The 20,434-nt window shown below is 40.5% G+C and overlaps 1 protein-coding gene across 4 annotated transcripts in view; it reads right to left on the bottom strand.

The window, feature by feature from the left end:
• MTR (5-methyltetrahydrofolate-homocysteine methyltransferase) overlaps positions 1-20,434 on the bottom strand; it is a 125,493-nt gene that overhangs the window by 26,308 nt on the left and 78,751 nt on the right. For all 4 annotated transcript variants that reach the window (XM_053604812.1, XM_053604814.1, XM_053604815.1 and 1 more), the window contains 4 exons: positions 19,490-19,590; positions 8,388-8,455; positions 7,673-7,793; positions 20-101 (listed from right to left, as the gene is read on the bottom strand). In XM_053604812.1, coding sequence (XP_053460787.1) covers positions 20-101; positions 7,673-7,793; positions 8,388-8,455; positions 19,490-19,590 — 372 coding nt within the window. The remainder of the gene's footprint in view (positions 1-19; positions 102-7,672; positions 7,794-8,387; positions 8,456-19,489; positions 19,591-20,434) is intronic.

The following is a 20,434-nucleotide window of genomic DNA, read 5'->3' as shown; positions in this document are numbered from 1 at the left end:
AACATGGTCCCGTACTCACCACCACCACACTCTTGGATGCATCCAGGACGTGGATCACAGGCGCACTGTACCTCGGAGCTATTTTAACTGCTGTGTGGGTTCTGAAAAGAGGGTCAGAAAGAAACACACATCCATCAGCACTGACAGCCCCTACACAACTCTGGTTCAGAATTATTACAGATAATGTGTGTCCACAGTGTTTTCTAGGGACTTACTTACAAATATTGAATTTCAAATTTCCCTTGAAAAACATGAATGACAGATGGGGAAACCAAGCATAGGCTATATAGAAGTCTGTGACAAAATCAGAAAGATCTGTCCTCAGTTCTGCCAACCAGGGACTGAGCCCACAGCCCAGTGCTCATTAGCAGCCTATCTGACCTCAGAGAAGTATTTACCACCAAAAATTTGCCACCAAGGTCAAGTTGAATTCCTTCCTCCAAATGAGGTGAGATACCAGCCAGGGCCCGGGAGGAACCAGGAACCAGGCAGAGGACACAGGACACAAGTGTCACACAGCTGCTCCCCCGTTCATGGGGACACCTGACATTCGATGGCCCCAATCCTACACTGTAGTTAAAGTAAGGAGCCCCAAACCCGAAATTCAACAGAAAATAATACAGACAGGCAAAAGCAAGACAAATACTTTATACTAAGATTGGTTCAGCTCCAAATCCCAAACTTTGTTGCCAAACTTGAAAATGTTGGTATTGAGAAAAAGCACCCTTTAATCCTTAAAATTACCTAATTAACTAAACTGCAAGACAAATTGCTCTCTGATTACTCGACGTTTATAGCAATAGGGCAAGCTACATATCTACTGTTTCATGATAGAACATAACAAATTAAAATGATGATTGAAAAAGAGACCGGCATCCCTTACGGTAGTTGCACCGGAACCCTGGAGATGGGGACGAGTGTGGACTGGTCATGGTTCCACTTGGAGGTGCACCAAGCAGCAGGCCCCACAAAACACGCAGTCCTTTCTCCTCCCCCACCAGTGGCAGCAGTCTTGCCCCAAGTTGGGTGCTTTCGTAATCTTTCCCCTCAACTAAAATGTAGTTTTGTTTGGAATGTTATTCAGAATAAGCTATTACATGAAAAAGAAATAAAGTAGCAGAACATTATGTTTAACACAGTTTCATTTTCTAAAACACCTCCACTCTCAACCTGCCCCAACCAATATCATGCCTAAGTTTAAAAAACACAAAAGGATATACATCAAAGTATCCACGCTAGCTATTGGGCGGTTAGAGGTAAAACTGAAGGTGGGAAGAGAGACTCAATCCTACTTTACGTTCTTCTGAGTTGTTAGACATGTTCTAGTAAGTGTAGACTAAAGAGCTAATTTCTTTCTTTTTTTTTTTTTTCCCCACAGTTTTTGGCTGGGGCTGGGTTTGAACCCGCCACTTCCAGTATATGGGGCTGGCACCCTACTCCTTTGAACCACAGGTGCCACCCTAATTTAAAGCTAATTTTTTAAAACCAGGAGACTATTTTTAAAACACACTCACGTGTGTTTCTGGCTTCTCTGGGCCAGCTCTAGAGCTCTCTCATAATGAAACAGACAAGACCAATAAGACTTCACCTGTTTACAAATTAGCTCCCTTTGTAAATAGCAAGCAAAGGACTAAAGCCTTAAAGCAAGAGAAATGAGCTGTAAGACAGACACGCAGGCATAAACCAGCCTGTGCAAGAGACGTCTCTGGGACTGGGCGGCTGTGGGATAGGGCAGCTGGGGAGCCAAGCCACGGCCTGGAGCAGTCGAATGAACTCCACAGGACTTGTTTTGTGCCCAGGGAGAGCTTAGGGACCAAAGATTGGAAGATACCTTTGGTATTCTGTGAGCGGGGAGGATTTTCAAACAATAGGAAAAGTCAATGTGGAATTTAAATGTCTTAGCAAAATAACTAAGAAAATGCCAGGAAAGCTATGTTAACTAGTGTGATGAAAATGTGTCAAACGGTCTATGAACCAAGTGTATGGTGCCCCATGATCATATTAATGTACACAGCTATGATTTAATAATAAAGAAAAAAAATAGGAGAAGTCAGAAAGAAGATGTGCTTAAAGTTTCCAAACAGAACACAACTCAGACTAAGCTTGCTTTTTCTTCTTCAGACAGTAAACTCCTTGAGTACATGTATATAGCTCAATAAATATATTCATATAAAGTACATATTCTGCAAGGAAGAATTATTTTAAGTCTGATGAAGTGTCATTTAAAGACACTTACATGACCTGTCTCTTAAAGAGAACCAGTACAATTTTAAGTACCAACACAATATTTATTAAGGATTCACAGGTTCTGAGTCAATTCTCTTTGATAATCTTTCGGACAAGGACACTGAGGAGAAATGGATGGATTCCACTATTAATAAATAAATAAAAGAAAAGTGCTTCTTTTCAACATAAAAACTGAAAAGGCTAGATGACCAGAGGCATGAAATTTGAGTTTGCTTAGCCACTAAAAGTACTTCTGGTTTCCTCATAAATAATTTGACATTTGCTTTCCTTATAATTTGATTCCACTTTCTTTCTTCTAAGCTTCCATTTAATGCAAGCTTCTCCTGCTGGAAGACTTTCTTCTGAAGTCTATGAAGACGCAAAACATCCAGAATCTGTCCTGCCCTTCCTGCATACCAAGAGCAAAGGGCTAGACACTGAGGTGAATCTCAAATTCTGTCTCTGGCAAGTCATTCACGGGCACTTAGAATTTAATTAGTCACCTCCCACACTTGTCAAATGGGCCTGGTGGTATTAACCTCAGAAGATTATTTCCAGGCTTGGCACTTATAGCTCAGTAGTTAGGGCATACACTGAGATGGCAGGTTTGAACCCAGCCCAGGCCCACTAATCAACAATGACAACTGCAACAAAAAAAATAGCCAGGCATTGTGGCAGGCGCCTGTAGTCCCAGCTACTTGGGAGGCGGAGGCAAGAGGATCTCTTAAGCCCAAGAGTTTGAGGTTGCTGTGAGCTGTGACGCCATTGCACTCTACCAAAGGCAACATAGTGAAACTCTGTCTAAAAAAAAATGATTACTTTGAATACTATAAATATGAATGGGTATTCTAAGTGTTTATTTCATATCATACATACCCTATTCCAGAATTAATTTGTGGTCTTTTACATAAACATGGCGTGACCAGCAATTAAAATTCAGTGAGAAAAAGGAGAGAAATGGAAAATAAAGATGGGGAAATAAAGACAGAATCAGGAGTAAGGTCAGCATATAAAATTCACTCCATCCCATATACAAGCCTAAACTCTAAGTTTGCCTGTGGCCTAATGCAAAGAGAAAAATAAGTCCCTGAGATGATTCAGTATCTTATTTTCCAGCAATTAAAAAAAAGACTCAGAAAATTAACTCAATGTTTGATCAATATGACTTCTAACAAAGTTTCCAAAGTTATTTTTAAAAAAGAAAACAAAAACAACACAAAAAACTAAAAAAGACATTTTGCAATTATCAGTTATAAATCAGGAAAAAAATCAAAGGCTGACTGCTAGAACTTAGGCCCTTTAAAAGGCCGATAGCTAATAGGACCAGATTGCCATCAATGTTATTTCTAGTTTGTAATACTAAAACTATGCATATTACAGATAAGAGAGTATTCAGTTTTCTACCTGTAGCTAATGGTTAAATAAGGCCAGGTCAAGCATATTTCCACACATATTTCACTCCAGATCAGTAAACTCCTTCAACTTCTCCAAAGATCTACTACCCACTGGACATCCTTAATCCTCTTTGGGATGTCTTGGAGGAATAGTTTCAATTTTGTTCATGCTACAACAGGCTACTGGCATCTGGAAAAGCCATGGGTTATATCCCCTGAGAGATCTGTTTTCATAAATAGGTGGAGGTCCTGAGTTAGCTGTCATCTGTTCAAACACAGCAAAGGGAGGAGCAAGGCCACTGCTGAGTCCTTAACAGGTATGAAGGAAGTAACAAGGGCTCTCGGGGGGCTTCTGGGACTCTTGAAAGCTTTCTCACAGGGTGCCCACCTGCAGCCCACAGGCCACCTGTAGATTAGGTGAGGACTGTTTTGCTTATTTGTGGTATCAGGTATCACCGTGAAAAGTACACACAGACACCATTTCCTCTACTCATCACCTGTCATTAGTGTTTGCTTATTCAATACATGGCCCAAGACAACTCTTATCCTTCCAATGTGCAGCAGAAAAAAGATCATACAAACCCTCACGAGATGATTTTCTCATCTAGATACTAAAGGCATTAACCATAAGAGACTGATATATCTGACTTCATAAAGCTTTTGTTATCCAAAGACATTAAGACAGCAAAAGGCAAGCCATATTAGAAAAAATGTATTTGCAATATATATTTCTGATAAAGGGCTTGTATCTAATATAAATTAAAGGATGTGTACAAATCAATAAGAATAAGGCAGAATGCCCAGTTTTTTTCAAAATACATGCAAAATATACCCAATCGTCAATATATCTATGAAGCACCTGCTCAGCATCATTAATCAGCAGAGAAATGTAAATGAAAACCATAGCAAGTATTACTATACCCACTAAAATGAATAAAATGAAAATGTGGAGTAACTGGAACTTTCATCACTGTTACCATCACTCTGGAAGACTACCCAGCAGAAGCTAATGAAGATGCTGCCTGCGTAGCCTGTGAGCTGGCATTCTGTTTTCAGGCAGAAACGCAGACACACACAGGCATCCAAACTCATCTCATCTCCATAAACATTCCTGGCAGCATAGATTGTTATAAGCTCAAACTGGAAAAACCCAAACGTCCATAGTAGTCACAAGAGTATGAGGTCATAGTACTTCACACAGTGGAACACTACACCGAAATGAAAAAACCCCAAACTACTATAAAAGGTTGAATCTCACAGACAAGATGTTGAGTAAAAGAAGCCCAACACCAAAAAATACACAATCTGACTCCATTCTTCTATAAAGGTGAAATGCAGGCAAAACCAAACTATGCTAGAATAAGGAATAGTGGTTACTTTTTGGAAAAAATGATCGGCTGGGGGAACCTGGTGAGGTTGCTAGGATGCCATTAATGTTCTGTGTCTTGATCTGGGAATGGTTACATGGGTAAGTTCTCCTTTGTAAAGATCTGTCAAGTTGAACATCTATACGAGGTGTGTACCTTCTGTATGGCTGCTATACTTCTATAAAGGCGCTTACTGAAATAAGAGAGATGGGTGAGCAAGACTCCAGGTCTGAGACCTTATCCACTGTCCCCACCTGGAACGGAGTCAGAACAGGGAGGGGGATTATACCGAGTTCTTAGATGCGTGAGGCTGCTGCTCCGGTAACACAGTATACAAGGGGATGGTTCCTGGAAAGAAATGTTCTCTACTACCTTTTATTTTCCAAATAATTTTCCAGAACAGGCATGAAAGAGATGACCAGAAAAGGCAGAGCTCACGAAGAAAGCAAGCACTAGAGAAGTGGAAGAAACCTCAGAAAGTCAGGAGATCCTGCTTTCTGCCTTCAGGCCAAACATATTTACAGTTTCCTGGACGATGAGAATAGGTACTTCGCAGTAACTGACTTCCTATCCCAGCAATTCTAATTTGGTATGTCTGACTGAAGCTGGTAAGAGTCATGAATAGGCTAACTTTGCCAATGATGTATCCTGAGAGGCTAGTCAGGCTGCTTCTGAATGATTTTTTGTTTCTTTTATCTGGTAGCTCTTACCTGGTAAAAGATATAATAGAAGGACTATTTGGTAAAGTTCCAATTTACAGAAGTAGCAAACTTCTGATCTTGGATTTCTGAGTACGGTATCCTATCATATAAAAAGATGCTTATTTTGAAGCTAGCATCACATTTATATTTATTTATTTATTTATTTATTTAATTTTGAGACAGTCTCACTATGTCACCCTTGATAGAGTGCCGTGTCATCACAGCTTACAGCAACCTCAAACTCTTGGGCTTAAGCAATTCTCTTGCCTCAGCTACACAAGTAGCTGGGACTACAGGGACCCACCACAACACCTGGCTATTTTTTTGTTGCAGTTGTCACTATTGTTTTAGCTGGCTCAGGCCAGGTTCAAACCCGCCTGCCTCAGTGTATGTGGCTGGCACCCTAACCACTGAGCTATGGGTGCCGAGCCAGCATCACATTTATATAACTCATAATAAAGTTTAAATATTTATTCATTCTATTGTACAACAGTGGTTTTAAAACATCTTCCACTCTGAAGAGAACCTCCTATCATTCTCTTCATTAAGCTTCTCATCAGTCACCCAAGACCATGGTCATCCAAACTCCATCTGTCAAGGGTTGGTCACATCCCTTGAGGACAACTGTGCACACATCTTACTGCAGCCATGCAAATCCAGCTTTCTAAGGTGAGCAACAGCAGTTACATTATAGAGACCTTCAAGTACGAAGAAAGTTAATGGATAAAAGACATAACACTGTGGCTGCTTGTGAAAATGACCCATACAAGTTCCAAGTTGTAGGACGGCTAATTTTATGTGTAAATTTGGCTAGACCATAGTACCTAGTTTTTGATCAACCGCAGCTTCAATGTTACTGTAAAGGTATTTTTTAGATGTGATTAATATTTTAATCATTAGACTTTGAGTAAAGCAGATTATCCTTCAAACGTAAATGGCCCTCCTCCAATCAGCTGAGGCCTTAACAGAAAAGACTGAGGTACACGTCCACACCCCACTCCTGCAAGGAAGAAGAAATTCCACCTCCAGACTTCTTCACACTCAAGAAATCAACTCTTGCCTGGGTCTCCTGCCTGCAGATTTCAGTCTTATGAGTGAATCCATTCTTTACAAGAAATGTCTTACTCTTTCTATATGTAAACACATCTTATTGATTTTGTTTCTCTGGGCAATCCCGACTAATACAAATGGCTTTACATAGTTGTTTCTAGTGCAAAAAGTACTAGAATACCAGACTTCTATTATATTTTTACATCAGAAAAATAAACTAGATGCTATGGGACCATTGAGTTCAATGCTCCTGCTCGGTATTATTCCCTCCCAAAGCGAACTGTGTGGGGAATTAAAAGTCTAGTATCCATAATTAAGATATCTAAATAGTACTATGATTATTATCCTAGGGAAAATCTGGTAAACTAAATAATGGTTATGTGAACAAATCTGAACTTCTTCCTCTTTACATCTTCAACTCAAAGGTTCCCCAAAAGTTCCCCTTTCAGAAACAACACACCCCCTGCAAGTAATCCTTTAATTCATTCTAGCTAGATGGACTTTCGTCTCTAAACTATTACAAGGCATTTCTTCAAGGGAACCTGTCATTATTCAATCAGATACATGCTTCAAGATAAAGACTGGGCAAAACTTCAAGCAATGTTTTTGTGACAAAAACACAGCTTCTCCACTCAGTTTGATTTCAAGAGAGGTAAGAGTTCATTAGAATTCACAGGAACAAAATGGAGGGTGAAGCCAAAGGAATACAGGAAAAGGTAAGGGGCAGGAATCACAAAGAAGTTTCCTGTAACATGCTCCCAAAGTATTCTAGCTCTTGTCCAAGTGAAGACCAGAAAGTTTACGTTTTTAAGTAATCAAGAGCCAATGTACAAAGCATAAGGGAAACAAAACAAAACAGATTTTATTACTGTTTTTAAACTCCGGCGTAAAAGAGAACTTGAAAGTGAGCACAAAGCTCATTAGTATGACTTACCTCGAAGTGGTGGCCCCTCCAATCAACAATGGAATCTTTATAGCTAACCTCTCCATTTCCTTGGCAACAAAAATCATTTCATCCAGTGAAGGAGTGATGAGTCCTGACAAGCCTATTATATCTATTATTAAAAAAAAAAAAAAAAAAGGACAATGAGGAGGATGAGAGAGAAAGAAGAAAAAAAAATGAAGATTTTTTTTTTAATTTTATAATAAAGATCAAAAGACCTAACATCAATTCCCAATTTTGAATTCTAAGATATTTTTTCTGACTAGGTGATTTCAATTTATTGTTTGCTTTTGGTAGCAGGTAAGATTTAAAACTTAAAGTTCTAACAACACACGTACCACAGTTTTAGGAAACCATGCAATAGAAGCTATCTTTAGTTCACGATTTCCTAGACTCCAACATGTCACACAGTGTTGGGAGAAACATAAAAACTACTCCACGCAGAATACAAAAAGTCGGATACAATGGTTCTTTGATAAGAAGCCTGTCCCCAGGCCCCATCTCAGCACTCCAAAGCAGACCCAGGGTTTTGTCCACCAATCTTAACCCCAGTTGTAAGTGGCAACAAAAGCAGCCCGGTGCAGGAGCTGGCACCTGACTGTCTGCTGCCCCACAGACCCCTATTGGGCTGGGGCTTTACTACTCACTGACAGACACTTAGGGAGATGACGTTTAATGAAATGCCCACAGTCCAGCTGCCCAGTACCTGCTTTGTGGTCAATAGCGGCTTTCAGGATCTTCTCGCAGGGAGTCATGACTCCTAGATCGATAACTCTGGGGCACAGAAAAGACACGAGAGACAACAGCAGAGAACCATCAGAGACAAGGCTAAAACGAATGTCTATGTAAACTGGAAATCACTGAAATGCTCACTCCCAGCGATTATCACCACTACAGCTACCATTTATTAGGTTTCTAATATGCCAGGCACTGTTCTTTATTTTAGTGAGACATAATTCACATACAATTCATTCACTTCAGCAAATCAAAACTACTTTGAGATACCATCTAACTCCAGTGAGACTAGCCTATATCACAAATCCCAAGACCAGAGATGTTGGCGCGGATGTGGAGAAAAGGGAACACTTTTGCACTGCTGGTGGGAATGCAAATTAATACATTCCTTTTGGAAAGAGATATGGAGAACACTTAGAGATCTAAAAATAGATCTGCCATTCAATCCTGTAATCCCTCTACTGGGCATATAGCCAGAAGACCAAAAAGCACATCATAACAAAGATATTTGTACCAGAATGTTTATTGCAGCTCAATTCATAATTGCTAAGTCATGGAAGAAGCCCAAGTGCCCATCGATCCATGAATGGATTAATAAATTGTGGTACATGTACACCATGGAATATTATGCAGCCTTAAAGAAAGATGGAGACTTTACCTCTTTCATGTTTACATGGATGGAGCTGGAACATATTCTTCTTAGTAAAGTATCTCAAGAATGGAAGAAAAAGTACCCAATGTACTCAGCCCTACTATGAAACTAATTTAGGGTTTGCACATGAAAGCTATAATCCAGTTACAACCTAAGAATAGAGGGAAGGGGATTGGTGGTATTTCACCAGCGGTGCATCTTACAAGGGTATATGTGAAACTTGGTAAACGGTCTGTAAAGCTAGTGAATGATGCTCCATGATCATATCAATGTACACAGCTATGAATTAATAAAAAAAAAAAAAAATTCATTCACTTCAAGTACTCAATTCAGTGGCTTCTGTTACTTTATGCTTTTTTTAAACTATGGTAAAATATTCATCTTCTTTCCCACTTTAACCACTTTTAGCTGTGTGATTCAGTGGCATTAACTGGTTTCAATGTTGGGCAACCGTTACCACTGCTTATGTCCCAACTATCTTTTTTTTTTTTTTTTTGTACAGACAGAGTCTCACTCTGTCACCCTGGGTAGGGTGCCGTGGTGTCACAGCAACCTCCAACTCCTGGGCTTAGGTGATTCTCTTGCCTCAGCCTCCCAAGTAGCTGGGACCACAGACACCAGCCACAATGCCTGGCTATTTTTGTTGTTGTTGTTGTTGCAGTTTGGCAAGAGCCGGGTTTAAACCCACCACCCTCAGTATATGGGGCTGGCGCCTTACGGACTGGGCCACAGGCGCTATCCTATGTCCTGACTATCTTACCACCTCAAACAGAAACACTGTAACCATTTAGCAATAACTTCCTCTTCTCCCCTCCCACCCATCCCCTAGTAACCTCCGCTCTACTTTCTGACTCTATGAAATTCACTTTACCTAGACAATTCATATGAATGGGATCACACAGCATTTGCCCTTTTGTGCCTGGCTTATTTCACTTAGTATGTCTTCAACATTCAACCACATTTGAGTGTATGTCAGAATTTCAGTCCTTTTTTTTTTTTTTTGGCAGGGGCTGGGTTTGAACCCGCCACCTCCAGCATATGGGGCTGGCGCCCTACTCCTCTGAGCCACAGGCGCTGCCCAGAATTTCAATCTTTTTAAGGGCTGAATAATATTCCCTTGTAGATATAATGCACATTTGTTTATCAAGGCATCTGCTGGCAGACACTGTGCTCTGTGATGAGAGCGCTACCCTGAGCACCACCTAAATGAGGAAGGGCCCAGAGAGGTTAAGCACTTTGTCTAGTCACACGACTGAATAGCAGCAGAGATGGGCCTTCATCAAAACGCATTATCTCATCCACTTAGGACAATCAGAAATGCTGAGAAGGTTCTCAAAAACTATCTGTTGAACATGGAAGCCAACAGGGAGGATAATCAGGAAGAGTCAGGTCCTGCATGTGAAAACTGAGGACATGGAAATCCGGTTACTTAAGGCAGGGAAGGGACAGGGAGAAAGACTCAAGAAGCAGGTCACCGAGAGAGACGGAGCAAAACTCAAAGGACAGGCTGACTCTGGGCGGCACACGCAAGAGTGAGGACAGACACTGGGGCAGGGAAAGCCTGGCGCACATGCCCAGACAAGAGAATAATGCCAGAGGAATTATTCAATTACTCCTTTAATTCACGGAGGGCAGAGCTCCTGGGACAGAGAGGAAATGGGTGTCTAACCTGGAAAATGTTCTGTGTACTGCGCTTCTATTTTTAATTTAGAGAGTGCTCACAATGTCTGTCATTTTCATGATTTAATTTTATTAAGAGTATTTGTTCAAAGATGTTTAAAAACTTAGAGCATGCATTTTTACTTATTTCATTATGTCAACGATTCTTAAAATGAAATAGGCAAACATGTTTAAATAAGTTTTAAAAGAGGATGCTTAAGAACTACTACAAAACATAATATCAGCTGCTTATCAGAGCTTGAGGAGATTTGCTCCTCCCTATACGGACCTTTTAGATTGGACTTTTAGCCCATTCTCATGTAACTTTTTTTTTTTTTTTGGAGGCACAGTCCCATTCTGTTGCCCAGGCTAGAATGCCCTGGCATCATAGCTCACAGCAACCTCAAACTCCTGGGCTCAAGGGATCTACCTGCCTTGGCATTCCAGAGTGCTAGGATTACAGGTATGAGCTGCCACGCCCAGCACTCATATAAAACATTTTAGAAAAGGTTTTTTTAAAGTAGTAAGCCAGCACATATGGAATCTTCAGTAAAAAGAAAGACAATTTCAAATCCGTGAGTCAGCTTGTTAGCACTATTCTGGTAGCAAAGGAATGCTAGAGGTGTTAATTACATAACCACTGCAGGTTATAACGAGAGTGAGAGGGTACTACACGCTATTTGTTAAGACATATGAACAGAGTCTAGTAACTGGATCTTTTGTTAAACAATGACTAAGCACAGACCGCTGCATACAAAACTAGAGAAAATAGCATATTGCTTCAAAATCAAGGCAAAAAGGCATATGCGTCAAAGTTGATTTTTTCAATGTTTTATATGCAGAGGGTGCCAAAACAATGTGTACACATTTTAAGAAAGGAAAGAACTGTATTAAAATTGTGATACTCATATTTGACTTCCACAATTCTAAGAGGAATGAGATACAATATATAAGATTACAAATGTAATTAGTATATATTGAGTATTACAATTTTAATAGTTTTTCCCTTTCTTAATGTGTATACATTTTTTGTACCCTCTTTATTTTTAAAATTCAATTAAAAACCACCACTACAATGGCAAGAATCATCTGTTCTCACCGCTTTTTCTTGTTTTCAGTGGTGTTTCCCTCAGAAATGTCTTATACGCATGCTTGCCTTATTTTAGGAAGAGCAAGAAGATCATTGTGGCTCAAAGAGAAATGGGGAAGGAGTGAGTTGTAGGTAATGAGTTGAAAGGAGAAGCTGAGGCCACAGCCTGCAGAGTGCACATCAGAATCCCCAGAGAAGCTTTTCCCAAAACCAAATCAACTGAAGGTTGGCAGCTCCCAGGTTACACCCACTGATGGAGGGTCATAGACCCCTGTGAGGGCTCTGGGGTTTACTGAGTGAAAAGAGAAGTCACTGGAGGATTTGAACAGCAGAGTAAGAAATCTGCCTGCGATTTAACAGCTTTACTCGGGCCTGGAAGAATTCCAGGGTAGAAGCAGGGAGACGACTTGGGCTGCTGTAAAAATCCAGGCAACAAATGATAATGACTTGGCTCGGAGCAGAAGCAGCGTGGGCAGTCAGAGGTGGTCAGACCCTGGAAATACTGTGACAGCAGAACTGGTGGATTACGTGTGGGTTATGAGAAAAGAGAGAAGTCAAGATGACTCAAGGGTTTTGGCTTGAGCAGCAAGAAAAATGGAGTTGGCTTTGGGGAGGTGATAAAAGGGGGGGGGTGACAAGTTCAGTTTTTAAAATATTAAGTTTGAGGCTTCTTTAGATAACCAAATATAGCTCTCGGGTAGTCAACTGGATATTTAAGTCAGGAGTTAAGGGCAGCGATCCACATTGGAGATAAAACTGGGACCTATGGGCATATTAGATGATATTAAAGTCAGACGATAGATGACTGAAGCCTGCCCCAGGCCCTGTCACTCTAAGTATGCTCCTGTACCAGCAGCACCAGCATGACCCGGCAGCTCATTAGCAATACAGAACCACCAGCCCAGACCCACCATACTGAATGTGACTTTTAACAAGACCCCAGGTGAAGAGAAGGCACGTGAAAATGTGAGAAGCACTAAGCCAGACAGCAAGGAGACTCAGAAGAGGCCCAAGGGCTGAGCCTCGGAGCATCCCAGAAACCGGAAGAGGAGAGTGACAACCAATGGTCAGTAAGAAGAGGACTGGAGACAGGGAACTACGGGATCTAGGAGACAAGCTTAATTTCCAAATTACCCCATGGCTGACCCCCTCCTTAAGTTGACCTAATTCATGCACCACATGTCTGTATCAGTACAGTAGGCCTACTTCCCTATGATGACCACCTCTGTACGTTGACCAGGTTTCTATAGTCCCTCGGGTGGTCAACTTACAGAGCTTCTGCAGTACTAGCCTGCCTTCAGAGATGTCTTTTGGAGAGACAGTCAAATATGCCATTAATTAGAGGAGCACTTCTTAACATTTCTCACATTTAGAAAGTGATAGTTACGGTATTGGGATATACAACGGAGGTTGCTCATAGCCTTGGCAAGCTATCTAGAACTGAGGCCACAGCTCCAACCTCCAGCAGGGAAGTGGATGAGTTTCTTGGCACATCTGAGTTGAAAAACTGTTGGCAAGTTCTGAAATGGAACACAGTTTGGTAAGTGCTAACGCTGGAGGCATTTACAGCATGCCATGGGAGGCCTAAACTGAATGACAGTTAGAAGTTTGGGGGTGGGGGGTGTCTGAGTTTAATTTTGAAAAACTAAAAAGGTATTAGCTCAGTGGTTCTCAACCTTCTTAATGCCGCGACCCTTTAATACAGTTCCTCATGTTGTGGTGACCCCCAACCATATAATTATTTTCATCACTACTTCATAAATGTAATTTTGCTACTGCTATGAATTGTAATGTAAATATCTAATATGCAGGATGGTCTTAGGCAACCCCTGTAAAAGGGTCGTTTGACCCTTTAAGGGGTTGTGACCCACAGGTTGAGAACCGCTGTATTAGCTAGATGAAGGAAACAGTGGGAAGTCTAAGTAGAGATCAGCATGAAGGTCCAGAATCAGGAGGCACCTAGAAGTTTCTGGGGAACCTAAGGCCTGGAGAGGAGGGCGTGGGTCAGATCTAACCCTGCCTCCCACGCCTGCACCATTCTTCCCAACACCCCTCTCCACTCCCTCTCACCCTCACCACAACCTCCGGTTTCACCCCCCATAACTCCATCTTCCTTACTCTCCCCAGATCTCCCTTCAGCACTTGAGCCGCACTCCATGTCTGCAGGCTGATCCCTAGGTACATTCTCGTATTTTGCCACAGAAGAGACCAAAGAGAATAAAAACAAAAGTTGTGGAAAACAATTGACTTTACAGTCTTTCTAAAGTGCTTAGAACACAGCTATAATTGTATGCATTTAATTTGGGTTACTAATTCTGAAAAAAGTGTAAGCTGCACTAAATGCTTTAGCAAAGGCATCTATTAATACACAAAATTTAGAAAAAAAATATTATGAGGCAAAAAGTCTGATTCCTCTACAGAAGACGTTACAAAGGAAAATAAAACTGTACATTTGGGTCCCATTAAGGTGCCTATCTGCTGTCACTTTGCCTTTTTTGTTGTTGTTCAGACAGAGTCTCACTTTGTCACCCTGGTGGAGTGTTGTGGCATCAGCAACCTCAAACTCCTAGGTTTAAGTGATCCTCTTGCCTCAGCCTCCCAAGAGCTGGGATAGGACTACAGGCGCCCACCATGACACCCAGCTAATTTTTCTATTTTTACTAGAGACAGGGTCTCATTCTTGCTCAAGTTGGTCTTAAACTCCTGAGCTCAAGGGATCCTCCCTCCTCAGCCTCCCAGAGTGCTAGGATTACAGGCGTGAGCCACCGTGTCTGGCCACTTCACCCTTTATTTCTCAGTTAACTAACGAGGCAGCCTATTTGCTGCTCCTGCAATTCACATGCACCACCACCAGATGGCAGTGCCCTACCAGTCCACAGTCCCAGTCACGGTTTCGAACTTGCAGCTAAGCAGTGCTAAATGGGATCTGTTGTTACGTCAACTTTAAAAAATAAAAACAACATTCTTGAAAGTTGCTCCTCCAAAATATAATGGGTGAAAAGCCTTTAAATAATTATCAGTGATCATTTGAGGTACTCAGGAGAAACTGGATTTGTATATCCTTAACTTAAATATAGTCATTTTCCTCACTCAGCAAAACATCCAGTTCAAAACTGTTTTCATGATTCTTTTTTACCCATACTAAGAACCACCAGTTCAAATACTAATATACCTCAGTATACTTTTTACCAGTAAGAACCACCAGCTAAAATAGAAATAAGTCTCAATATACCTTTTACCACATCCACATTTTTTGAAGTACTATATGTACGGTAACATAATTTTAACATTTCTAAGGATATAGCATACTTTTTCTTATAGAAAATGCATGAAGTGTACATCCGTTAAATAGAAAAAGTCCACATTTGTCTTTTTTCTATAGTTAAATATCCTGATAAAAAATATTTCCAATTATAAATTATTTCTTAGGGGGAATGTAGACTATAGGCATAACTCAAAGATATTTTTATAGACCACTGCAATAAAGTTAATACTACAATAAAGCAAATTGCATGATTTCTTGGTTTCCCAATGCATATAAATGTTACGTTTACACTACACTGTAGTCTATTAAGAGTGCAATAGCTTTATGTTGAAGAAAACAATGAGTATACCTTAACTTAAAAGTACTTTATTGCTTAAAAATGCTAAGGCTCATCTGAGCCGTTAGTGAGTCATAATCTTTTTGATGATAAAGGGTCTTGCCTCTATGTTGACTGCTAACTGGTCAGAGTGGGAGTGTCTAAGGTTGGACTGGCTGTGGCAATTCCTTAAAAGTAACTGACTCTTCCTTTCAGGAAGGATCTCTCTGCAGCATGTGATGCTGTCTGACAGCATTTGTCCACAGTAGAATTTCTTTCAAAATTTCTTTCAATCCTCTCAAACCCTCCTGCTGCTTTATCATCTAAGTTTACACAATATTCTAAATCCTTGTTGTTTTACAAATGTTCACACCATCTTCACCAGGAAAAGATTCTATCTCAAGAAACTACTTTTTTGCTCAGTTATAAGAAGCAACTCCTCATCTGTTCAAGTTTGACCATGAAATTGCAGCAATTCACTCAGGCTCCGCTTCTATATCAAGTTCTCTTGCTATTTTCACCACATATGCAGTTACTCCCTCAACTCTTCAGTCAGCTGTGAGGGCTGGAATCAACTTCTTCCAAATTCTTATTAATGTTGATATTTTGGTCTCCTCCCATACATCACGAACGTTCTTAATGGCATCTTGAATGCTGAATCCTTTCCAGAATGTTTTCATTCCTCCATTAGAGGGAATCACTATCTATGACTGCTATAGCTTTATGAAACATAGTTCTTAATAAGACATGAAAATCAAAGGTATTCCATGGTCTGCAGAACGGTATGTGTTAGAAAACACGGAAACAACGTCTATCTTCATTAGCTCTCTTGAGTGACTGGGTGCATTGTGAATGAACTATAATATTTTGAAAGGAATCTTTTTTTCTAAGCAGTAGTTCTCAATAGTGGGCTTAAAATATTCAGTAAACCTGGCTATAAACAGACGTGCTGTCATCCAGCTTTTGCTGTTGCATTTACAGAGCACAGGGTAGATTTGGCATAATCTTAAGGCCCCTCCTAATGGTCAGTGAAAATTGGCTTCAACTTAAAAGTCACCAGCTGTATTAGTCCCTGACAAGAAAGTTGTCCTGTTCTTTGATGTCAGCCCTTGCCTTCCCCTCTCTAGCTATGAAGTCCTAGGTGGCATCTTCTTCCAATAGAAGACTGCTCTACATTGAAAATCTATTCCGTGTCACTACCTCCATCAATCATCTTAGCTAGTTCTTCTGAGTAACTTGCTATGGCTTCTCTGTTACCACTCGCTGCTTCGTCTTGCACTTTGACATCAGAAAAAGATGCCTTCTTTCCTTAAAGCTCATGGACCAAAGTCCGCTAGCTTCAAACTTTTCTTCTACAGCTTCCTCACTTCTCTCAGCCTTCACAGAATTGAAGAGAGCTTGGGCCTTGCTCTGGATCAGGTTTTGACTTAAGGGAGTGCTGTGGCTGGTTAGACCCATCCAGACCACTCAAAACCTCCAAATCAGCAATAAAACTGTTTCTCTTTATTATTTGAGTGTTCACTGGACTAGCACTTTTAATTTCCAAGAATTTTTCCTTTGCATTCACAACTAGGTTAACTGTCTGGCACAGAGGCCTACTTTTTGGCCTGTCTCAACTTTTGTCATGCCCTCCTCACTAAACTTAATTCTTTCTAGCTCTTCATTTGTGGGAGGCGTGTGGCTCTTCCTTTCACCTGAACACTTAGGGCATGGTAGGGTTATTAGTTGGACTAATTTCAACACTGTTATGTTTCAGGGAATGAGGAGATCTGAAGAGATGGAGAGAGATGAGGGAAGGGAACAGCTGGTTCGTGGAGCTGTCAAAAGCCATCAAAGTCAACGTTGTTTATGAGCCGAATAAATACCAGGAAGTAAAGTGACCCAGTACACAAAGTCCTCGCTTTTGAAAGACTCAGAAGCCCTGAATATGGTGGCCACTTGCTAGCTGTGAGCAATCACTGAAGTTCTGTGACCCTCACTTTTCTCATCTTTAAAATGAAACATAACAACTCTGATGCAGGTTTGATAGGATCAAAACCACGAAAAGAAAGGATGAAAGAAACAAGAGGAAAAGAACCAAAACAGACACAAAAACAAAAAAACTAAAACAACAAAAATGATTACGAAGAAAAAGAGCAATTACATAGAAGCCCTGTATAAAGTGTGAAGTGGTAAACAAGTATTAGGGATTAGCAGACATCCCTAGCTGGATGATTCCCCCAGCACACTGGCCTGGTGCTGACACTCAGCAAAAGCACACCTTCCTCCACAAAGCAATCTCCACTTGTCTACTAGCTGACACCATAAAAATAAGCTCATCAAATGCAAGAGTCCATGTGTTAGGAGATACAAGCTAAAGGGATGTTTGAGAGGAAGTCTGCATGTTCACTTATGTTCTTATAAAAAGAAATTAAAGTTTTACCAAAAAAGTTTCCCCAGTTAGACTTATTAGCAAAGATAAGCAAAGCTTCGATGATAAGACAGAGGAACTGGATGTGCTGCAGGAAAGCCTCAGGCTTAATAAGGAACCTTCAAAACTGCAGTTCCAGTAGCATCCTGGAGAAATGTCGCAATTCTCCATGGCCTTTTAAATTGTCTTTACTAAGGGAGAAACACACTCTTAGTATGATTCTCTCAGCTAAGTATCCACTGATCAAAATAAATAATGAGTAAAAACACGTGACAATGATTTCTCAACAAGCTTCCCTTTTAGGAACTTCATCGACAAGTCACTCTCAGTGGCTCCTGTCCCATTATCCAGGTTGAATGTGCACCCTACAGAAACTTCTTTAAAGGAGAAAAGTCAACTAAATCATTATGATGTCTCTAGCACAAAGCTAGGTATACATAACAGACAATTTATAAATATTATTAAATGAACTGGATTTTAACTGATTCTGACAAATACAAACAGAAAACAACATCAGGTTTGAAAAAGTGAAACAACAGCAGAAATATCTTGCGTATTTTAGGAAGTAAACGCCTTATTCAAACATATTATTAGGTAAAATCTCATTATAGCAACCAATCTCCAATATGTTTATATATTTTTTAAAAATAATAAATACATTATAGAATAGTATTCCTCACTTCTAGGACGAGGCAAGTCTGAAAGTAAGTGAGCAGGCAAATAGAAGTGCTTGCGAAAACAAGCAGAGCGAAATCTCACACCTTCCTGACCCTGGTCCTCCACTTCCAGCCTCCCCGAGTGGTTTGTGGCATTTAATTAGCTTGTAGGCAGAGATGAATAAAAATGTTGACAGTAGTGATGGGGCTTAAAGCTAACTGTTACTAAACAGCAAAGAAGAGAATCCTCAAGGGGCACAACTATAGTTCCAGTCAATTCTTGGCTTTTCTATCTAGAAAGAAGTCTGTGACTCAAAAGGATTGCTGGCTGGACATGGACCGGGGAAGGCATTAGTTATATTAGGTTGTTCATCATAAAGAATAAGTTCAAATCTGAGCAGAACATATACTAACTGTAAGTCATCAGTTCTCACATAGAATAACTTTGTTATATTTGTTCTTTATAATGGGATATGTCAGAGCGGGGTCTTACTTGTACAAAACATTCTAAAAAGTAGCTTTATCATTACCAAGAACCACATGGTCCTGCTCTAAGCAAAGTAAAGAGACACTTGTCTACAAAGTCTTCCTCTAAAACTCCATTTAGCCAACATCTCGTAAGAGTTTGGCTCTAAAATCTGCCAGTTAGGCTATGAGAAAAAAGATACGAGGAACACCACTGGCTACGGGAAGGAGCCTGAAGTTCTAGCCGTAAGAGCCTCAGTCCCAACGCCCATTTCCAGGAACCCTCCCAGCTGCTCCAATCCCTCCTGAATAGCTTTTACTACTATTCTTTTGTCCTTATGAAACACATAACAGATAATTACTAACTTATTTCATTTGAAATGCTACTGTGTATGTTCACTGTAGAAAAGTCTGAAAACACACAATGCAAAAAATTTAAAATAACCTCTAAAAATCCACTGACACGCCCTACCCCACACATGTACCTAGTCAAGAATTACTGTTAAAAGCTTTCATTTTTAAAAGGAAAGGGGGTTGAAAGAGGGGACGCCCTAACTTACCTGAAATTATTGCAGCCAAGGACTACTCCAACTATGTTCTTGCCTATGTCATGCACGTCTCCTTTAACAGTGGCCAGCACAATGGTGCCTTGGTAAGGGTCCTGGGAAGCAAGTTGAGCAAGGCCAGGGTTAGTTAAAGCCGATCACTGCCAGAGCCACAGAAGGTCAGCATTCAAGACGACTCAAAAGACAGACCCAGGACCCAAATCACATGCTCCACAAGCAGAATGCTGTAAGCCTGAGCCGTTCAAAGGAGGCCACCACACTGGTGGGCCAAGGGGCTTCAACAAAGATCATGGGTTCCATTATCTCAAAGAACAGCTGAAGTCCAAACACAAAACAACCCCACAGCTGAAGACTATATCCTTAACTGCAAAAAAAAATTTGACAAAAGTATATTAGCAGTTAAGGGAGAGGGAGGACAGAAAGGAAGGAGTTGGTTAACTAGATATACATGCTGAAAAACAACCATAACAGCCCGTACGGGACATTTGATTAGCTTTCCATTTAACACTGTTGTTCTTCATACTGTCAGCAGATCAGCATCCCTCTCCCTCAAAAAAAAAAAAAAAAATCCTCCTACTGGAACCTGTAATATATACATAAACATATACATAATGTAAAAAAAAAAAAAAAGAGGGAGAGAGAAAAGAAAAAAAGACAAGGAAGCAAGAGGAATTTCTATAAACACTACATTTGAGCCACTCACAAACCCAGGTCAATTTAAGAATTCAGAATCCTGAGGGCCAAAGCTAACTGAGCATTACAGGGAGCTAAACAAGGTCAAAAAGTTTAATGATTTACTCTGGTGGTACAGCCAAAAGAATTAAACTGAATCCAGAAGTGGTGTCAAGGACATCTCCAGGAAAGAGAGTATTCAGTTAAGAGTTTTCCAAAACCAAACATTACTCAGTTACCTCAAGGGCAGGGTCAGATCTTTGTAGC

This window comes from Nycticebus coucang, chromosome 10 (genome assembly GCF_027406575.1).
Source record: "Nycticebus coucang isolate mNycCou1 chromosome 10, mNycCou1.pri, whole genome shotgun sequence".
In the NCBI taxonomy this organism is placed as follows: Eukaryota; Metazoa; Chordata; class Mammalia; order Primates; family Lorisidae; genus Nycticebus; species Nycticebus coucang.
This window is presented reverse-complemented; position numbering and strand designations above follow the sequence as displayed.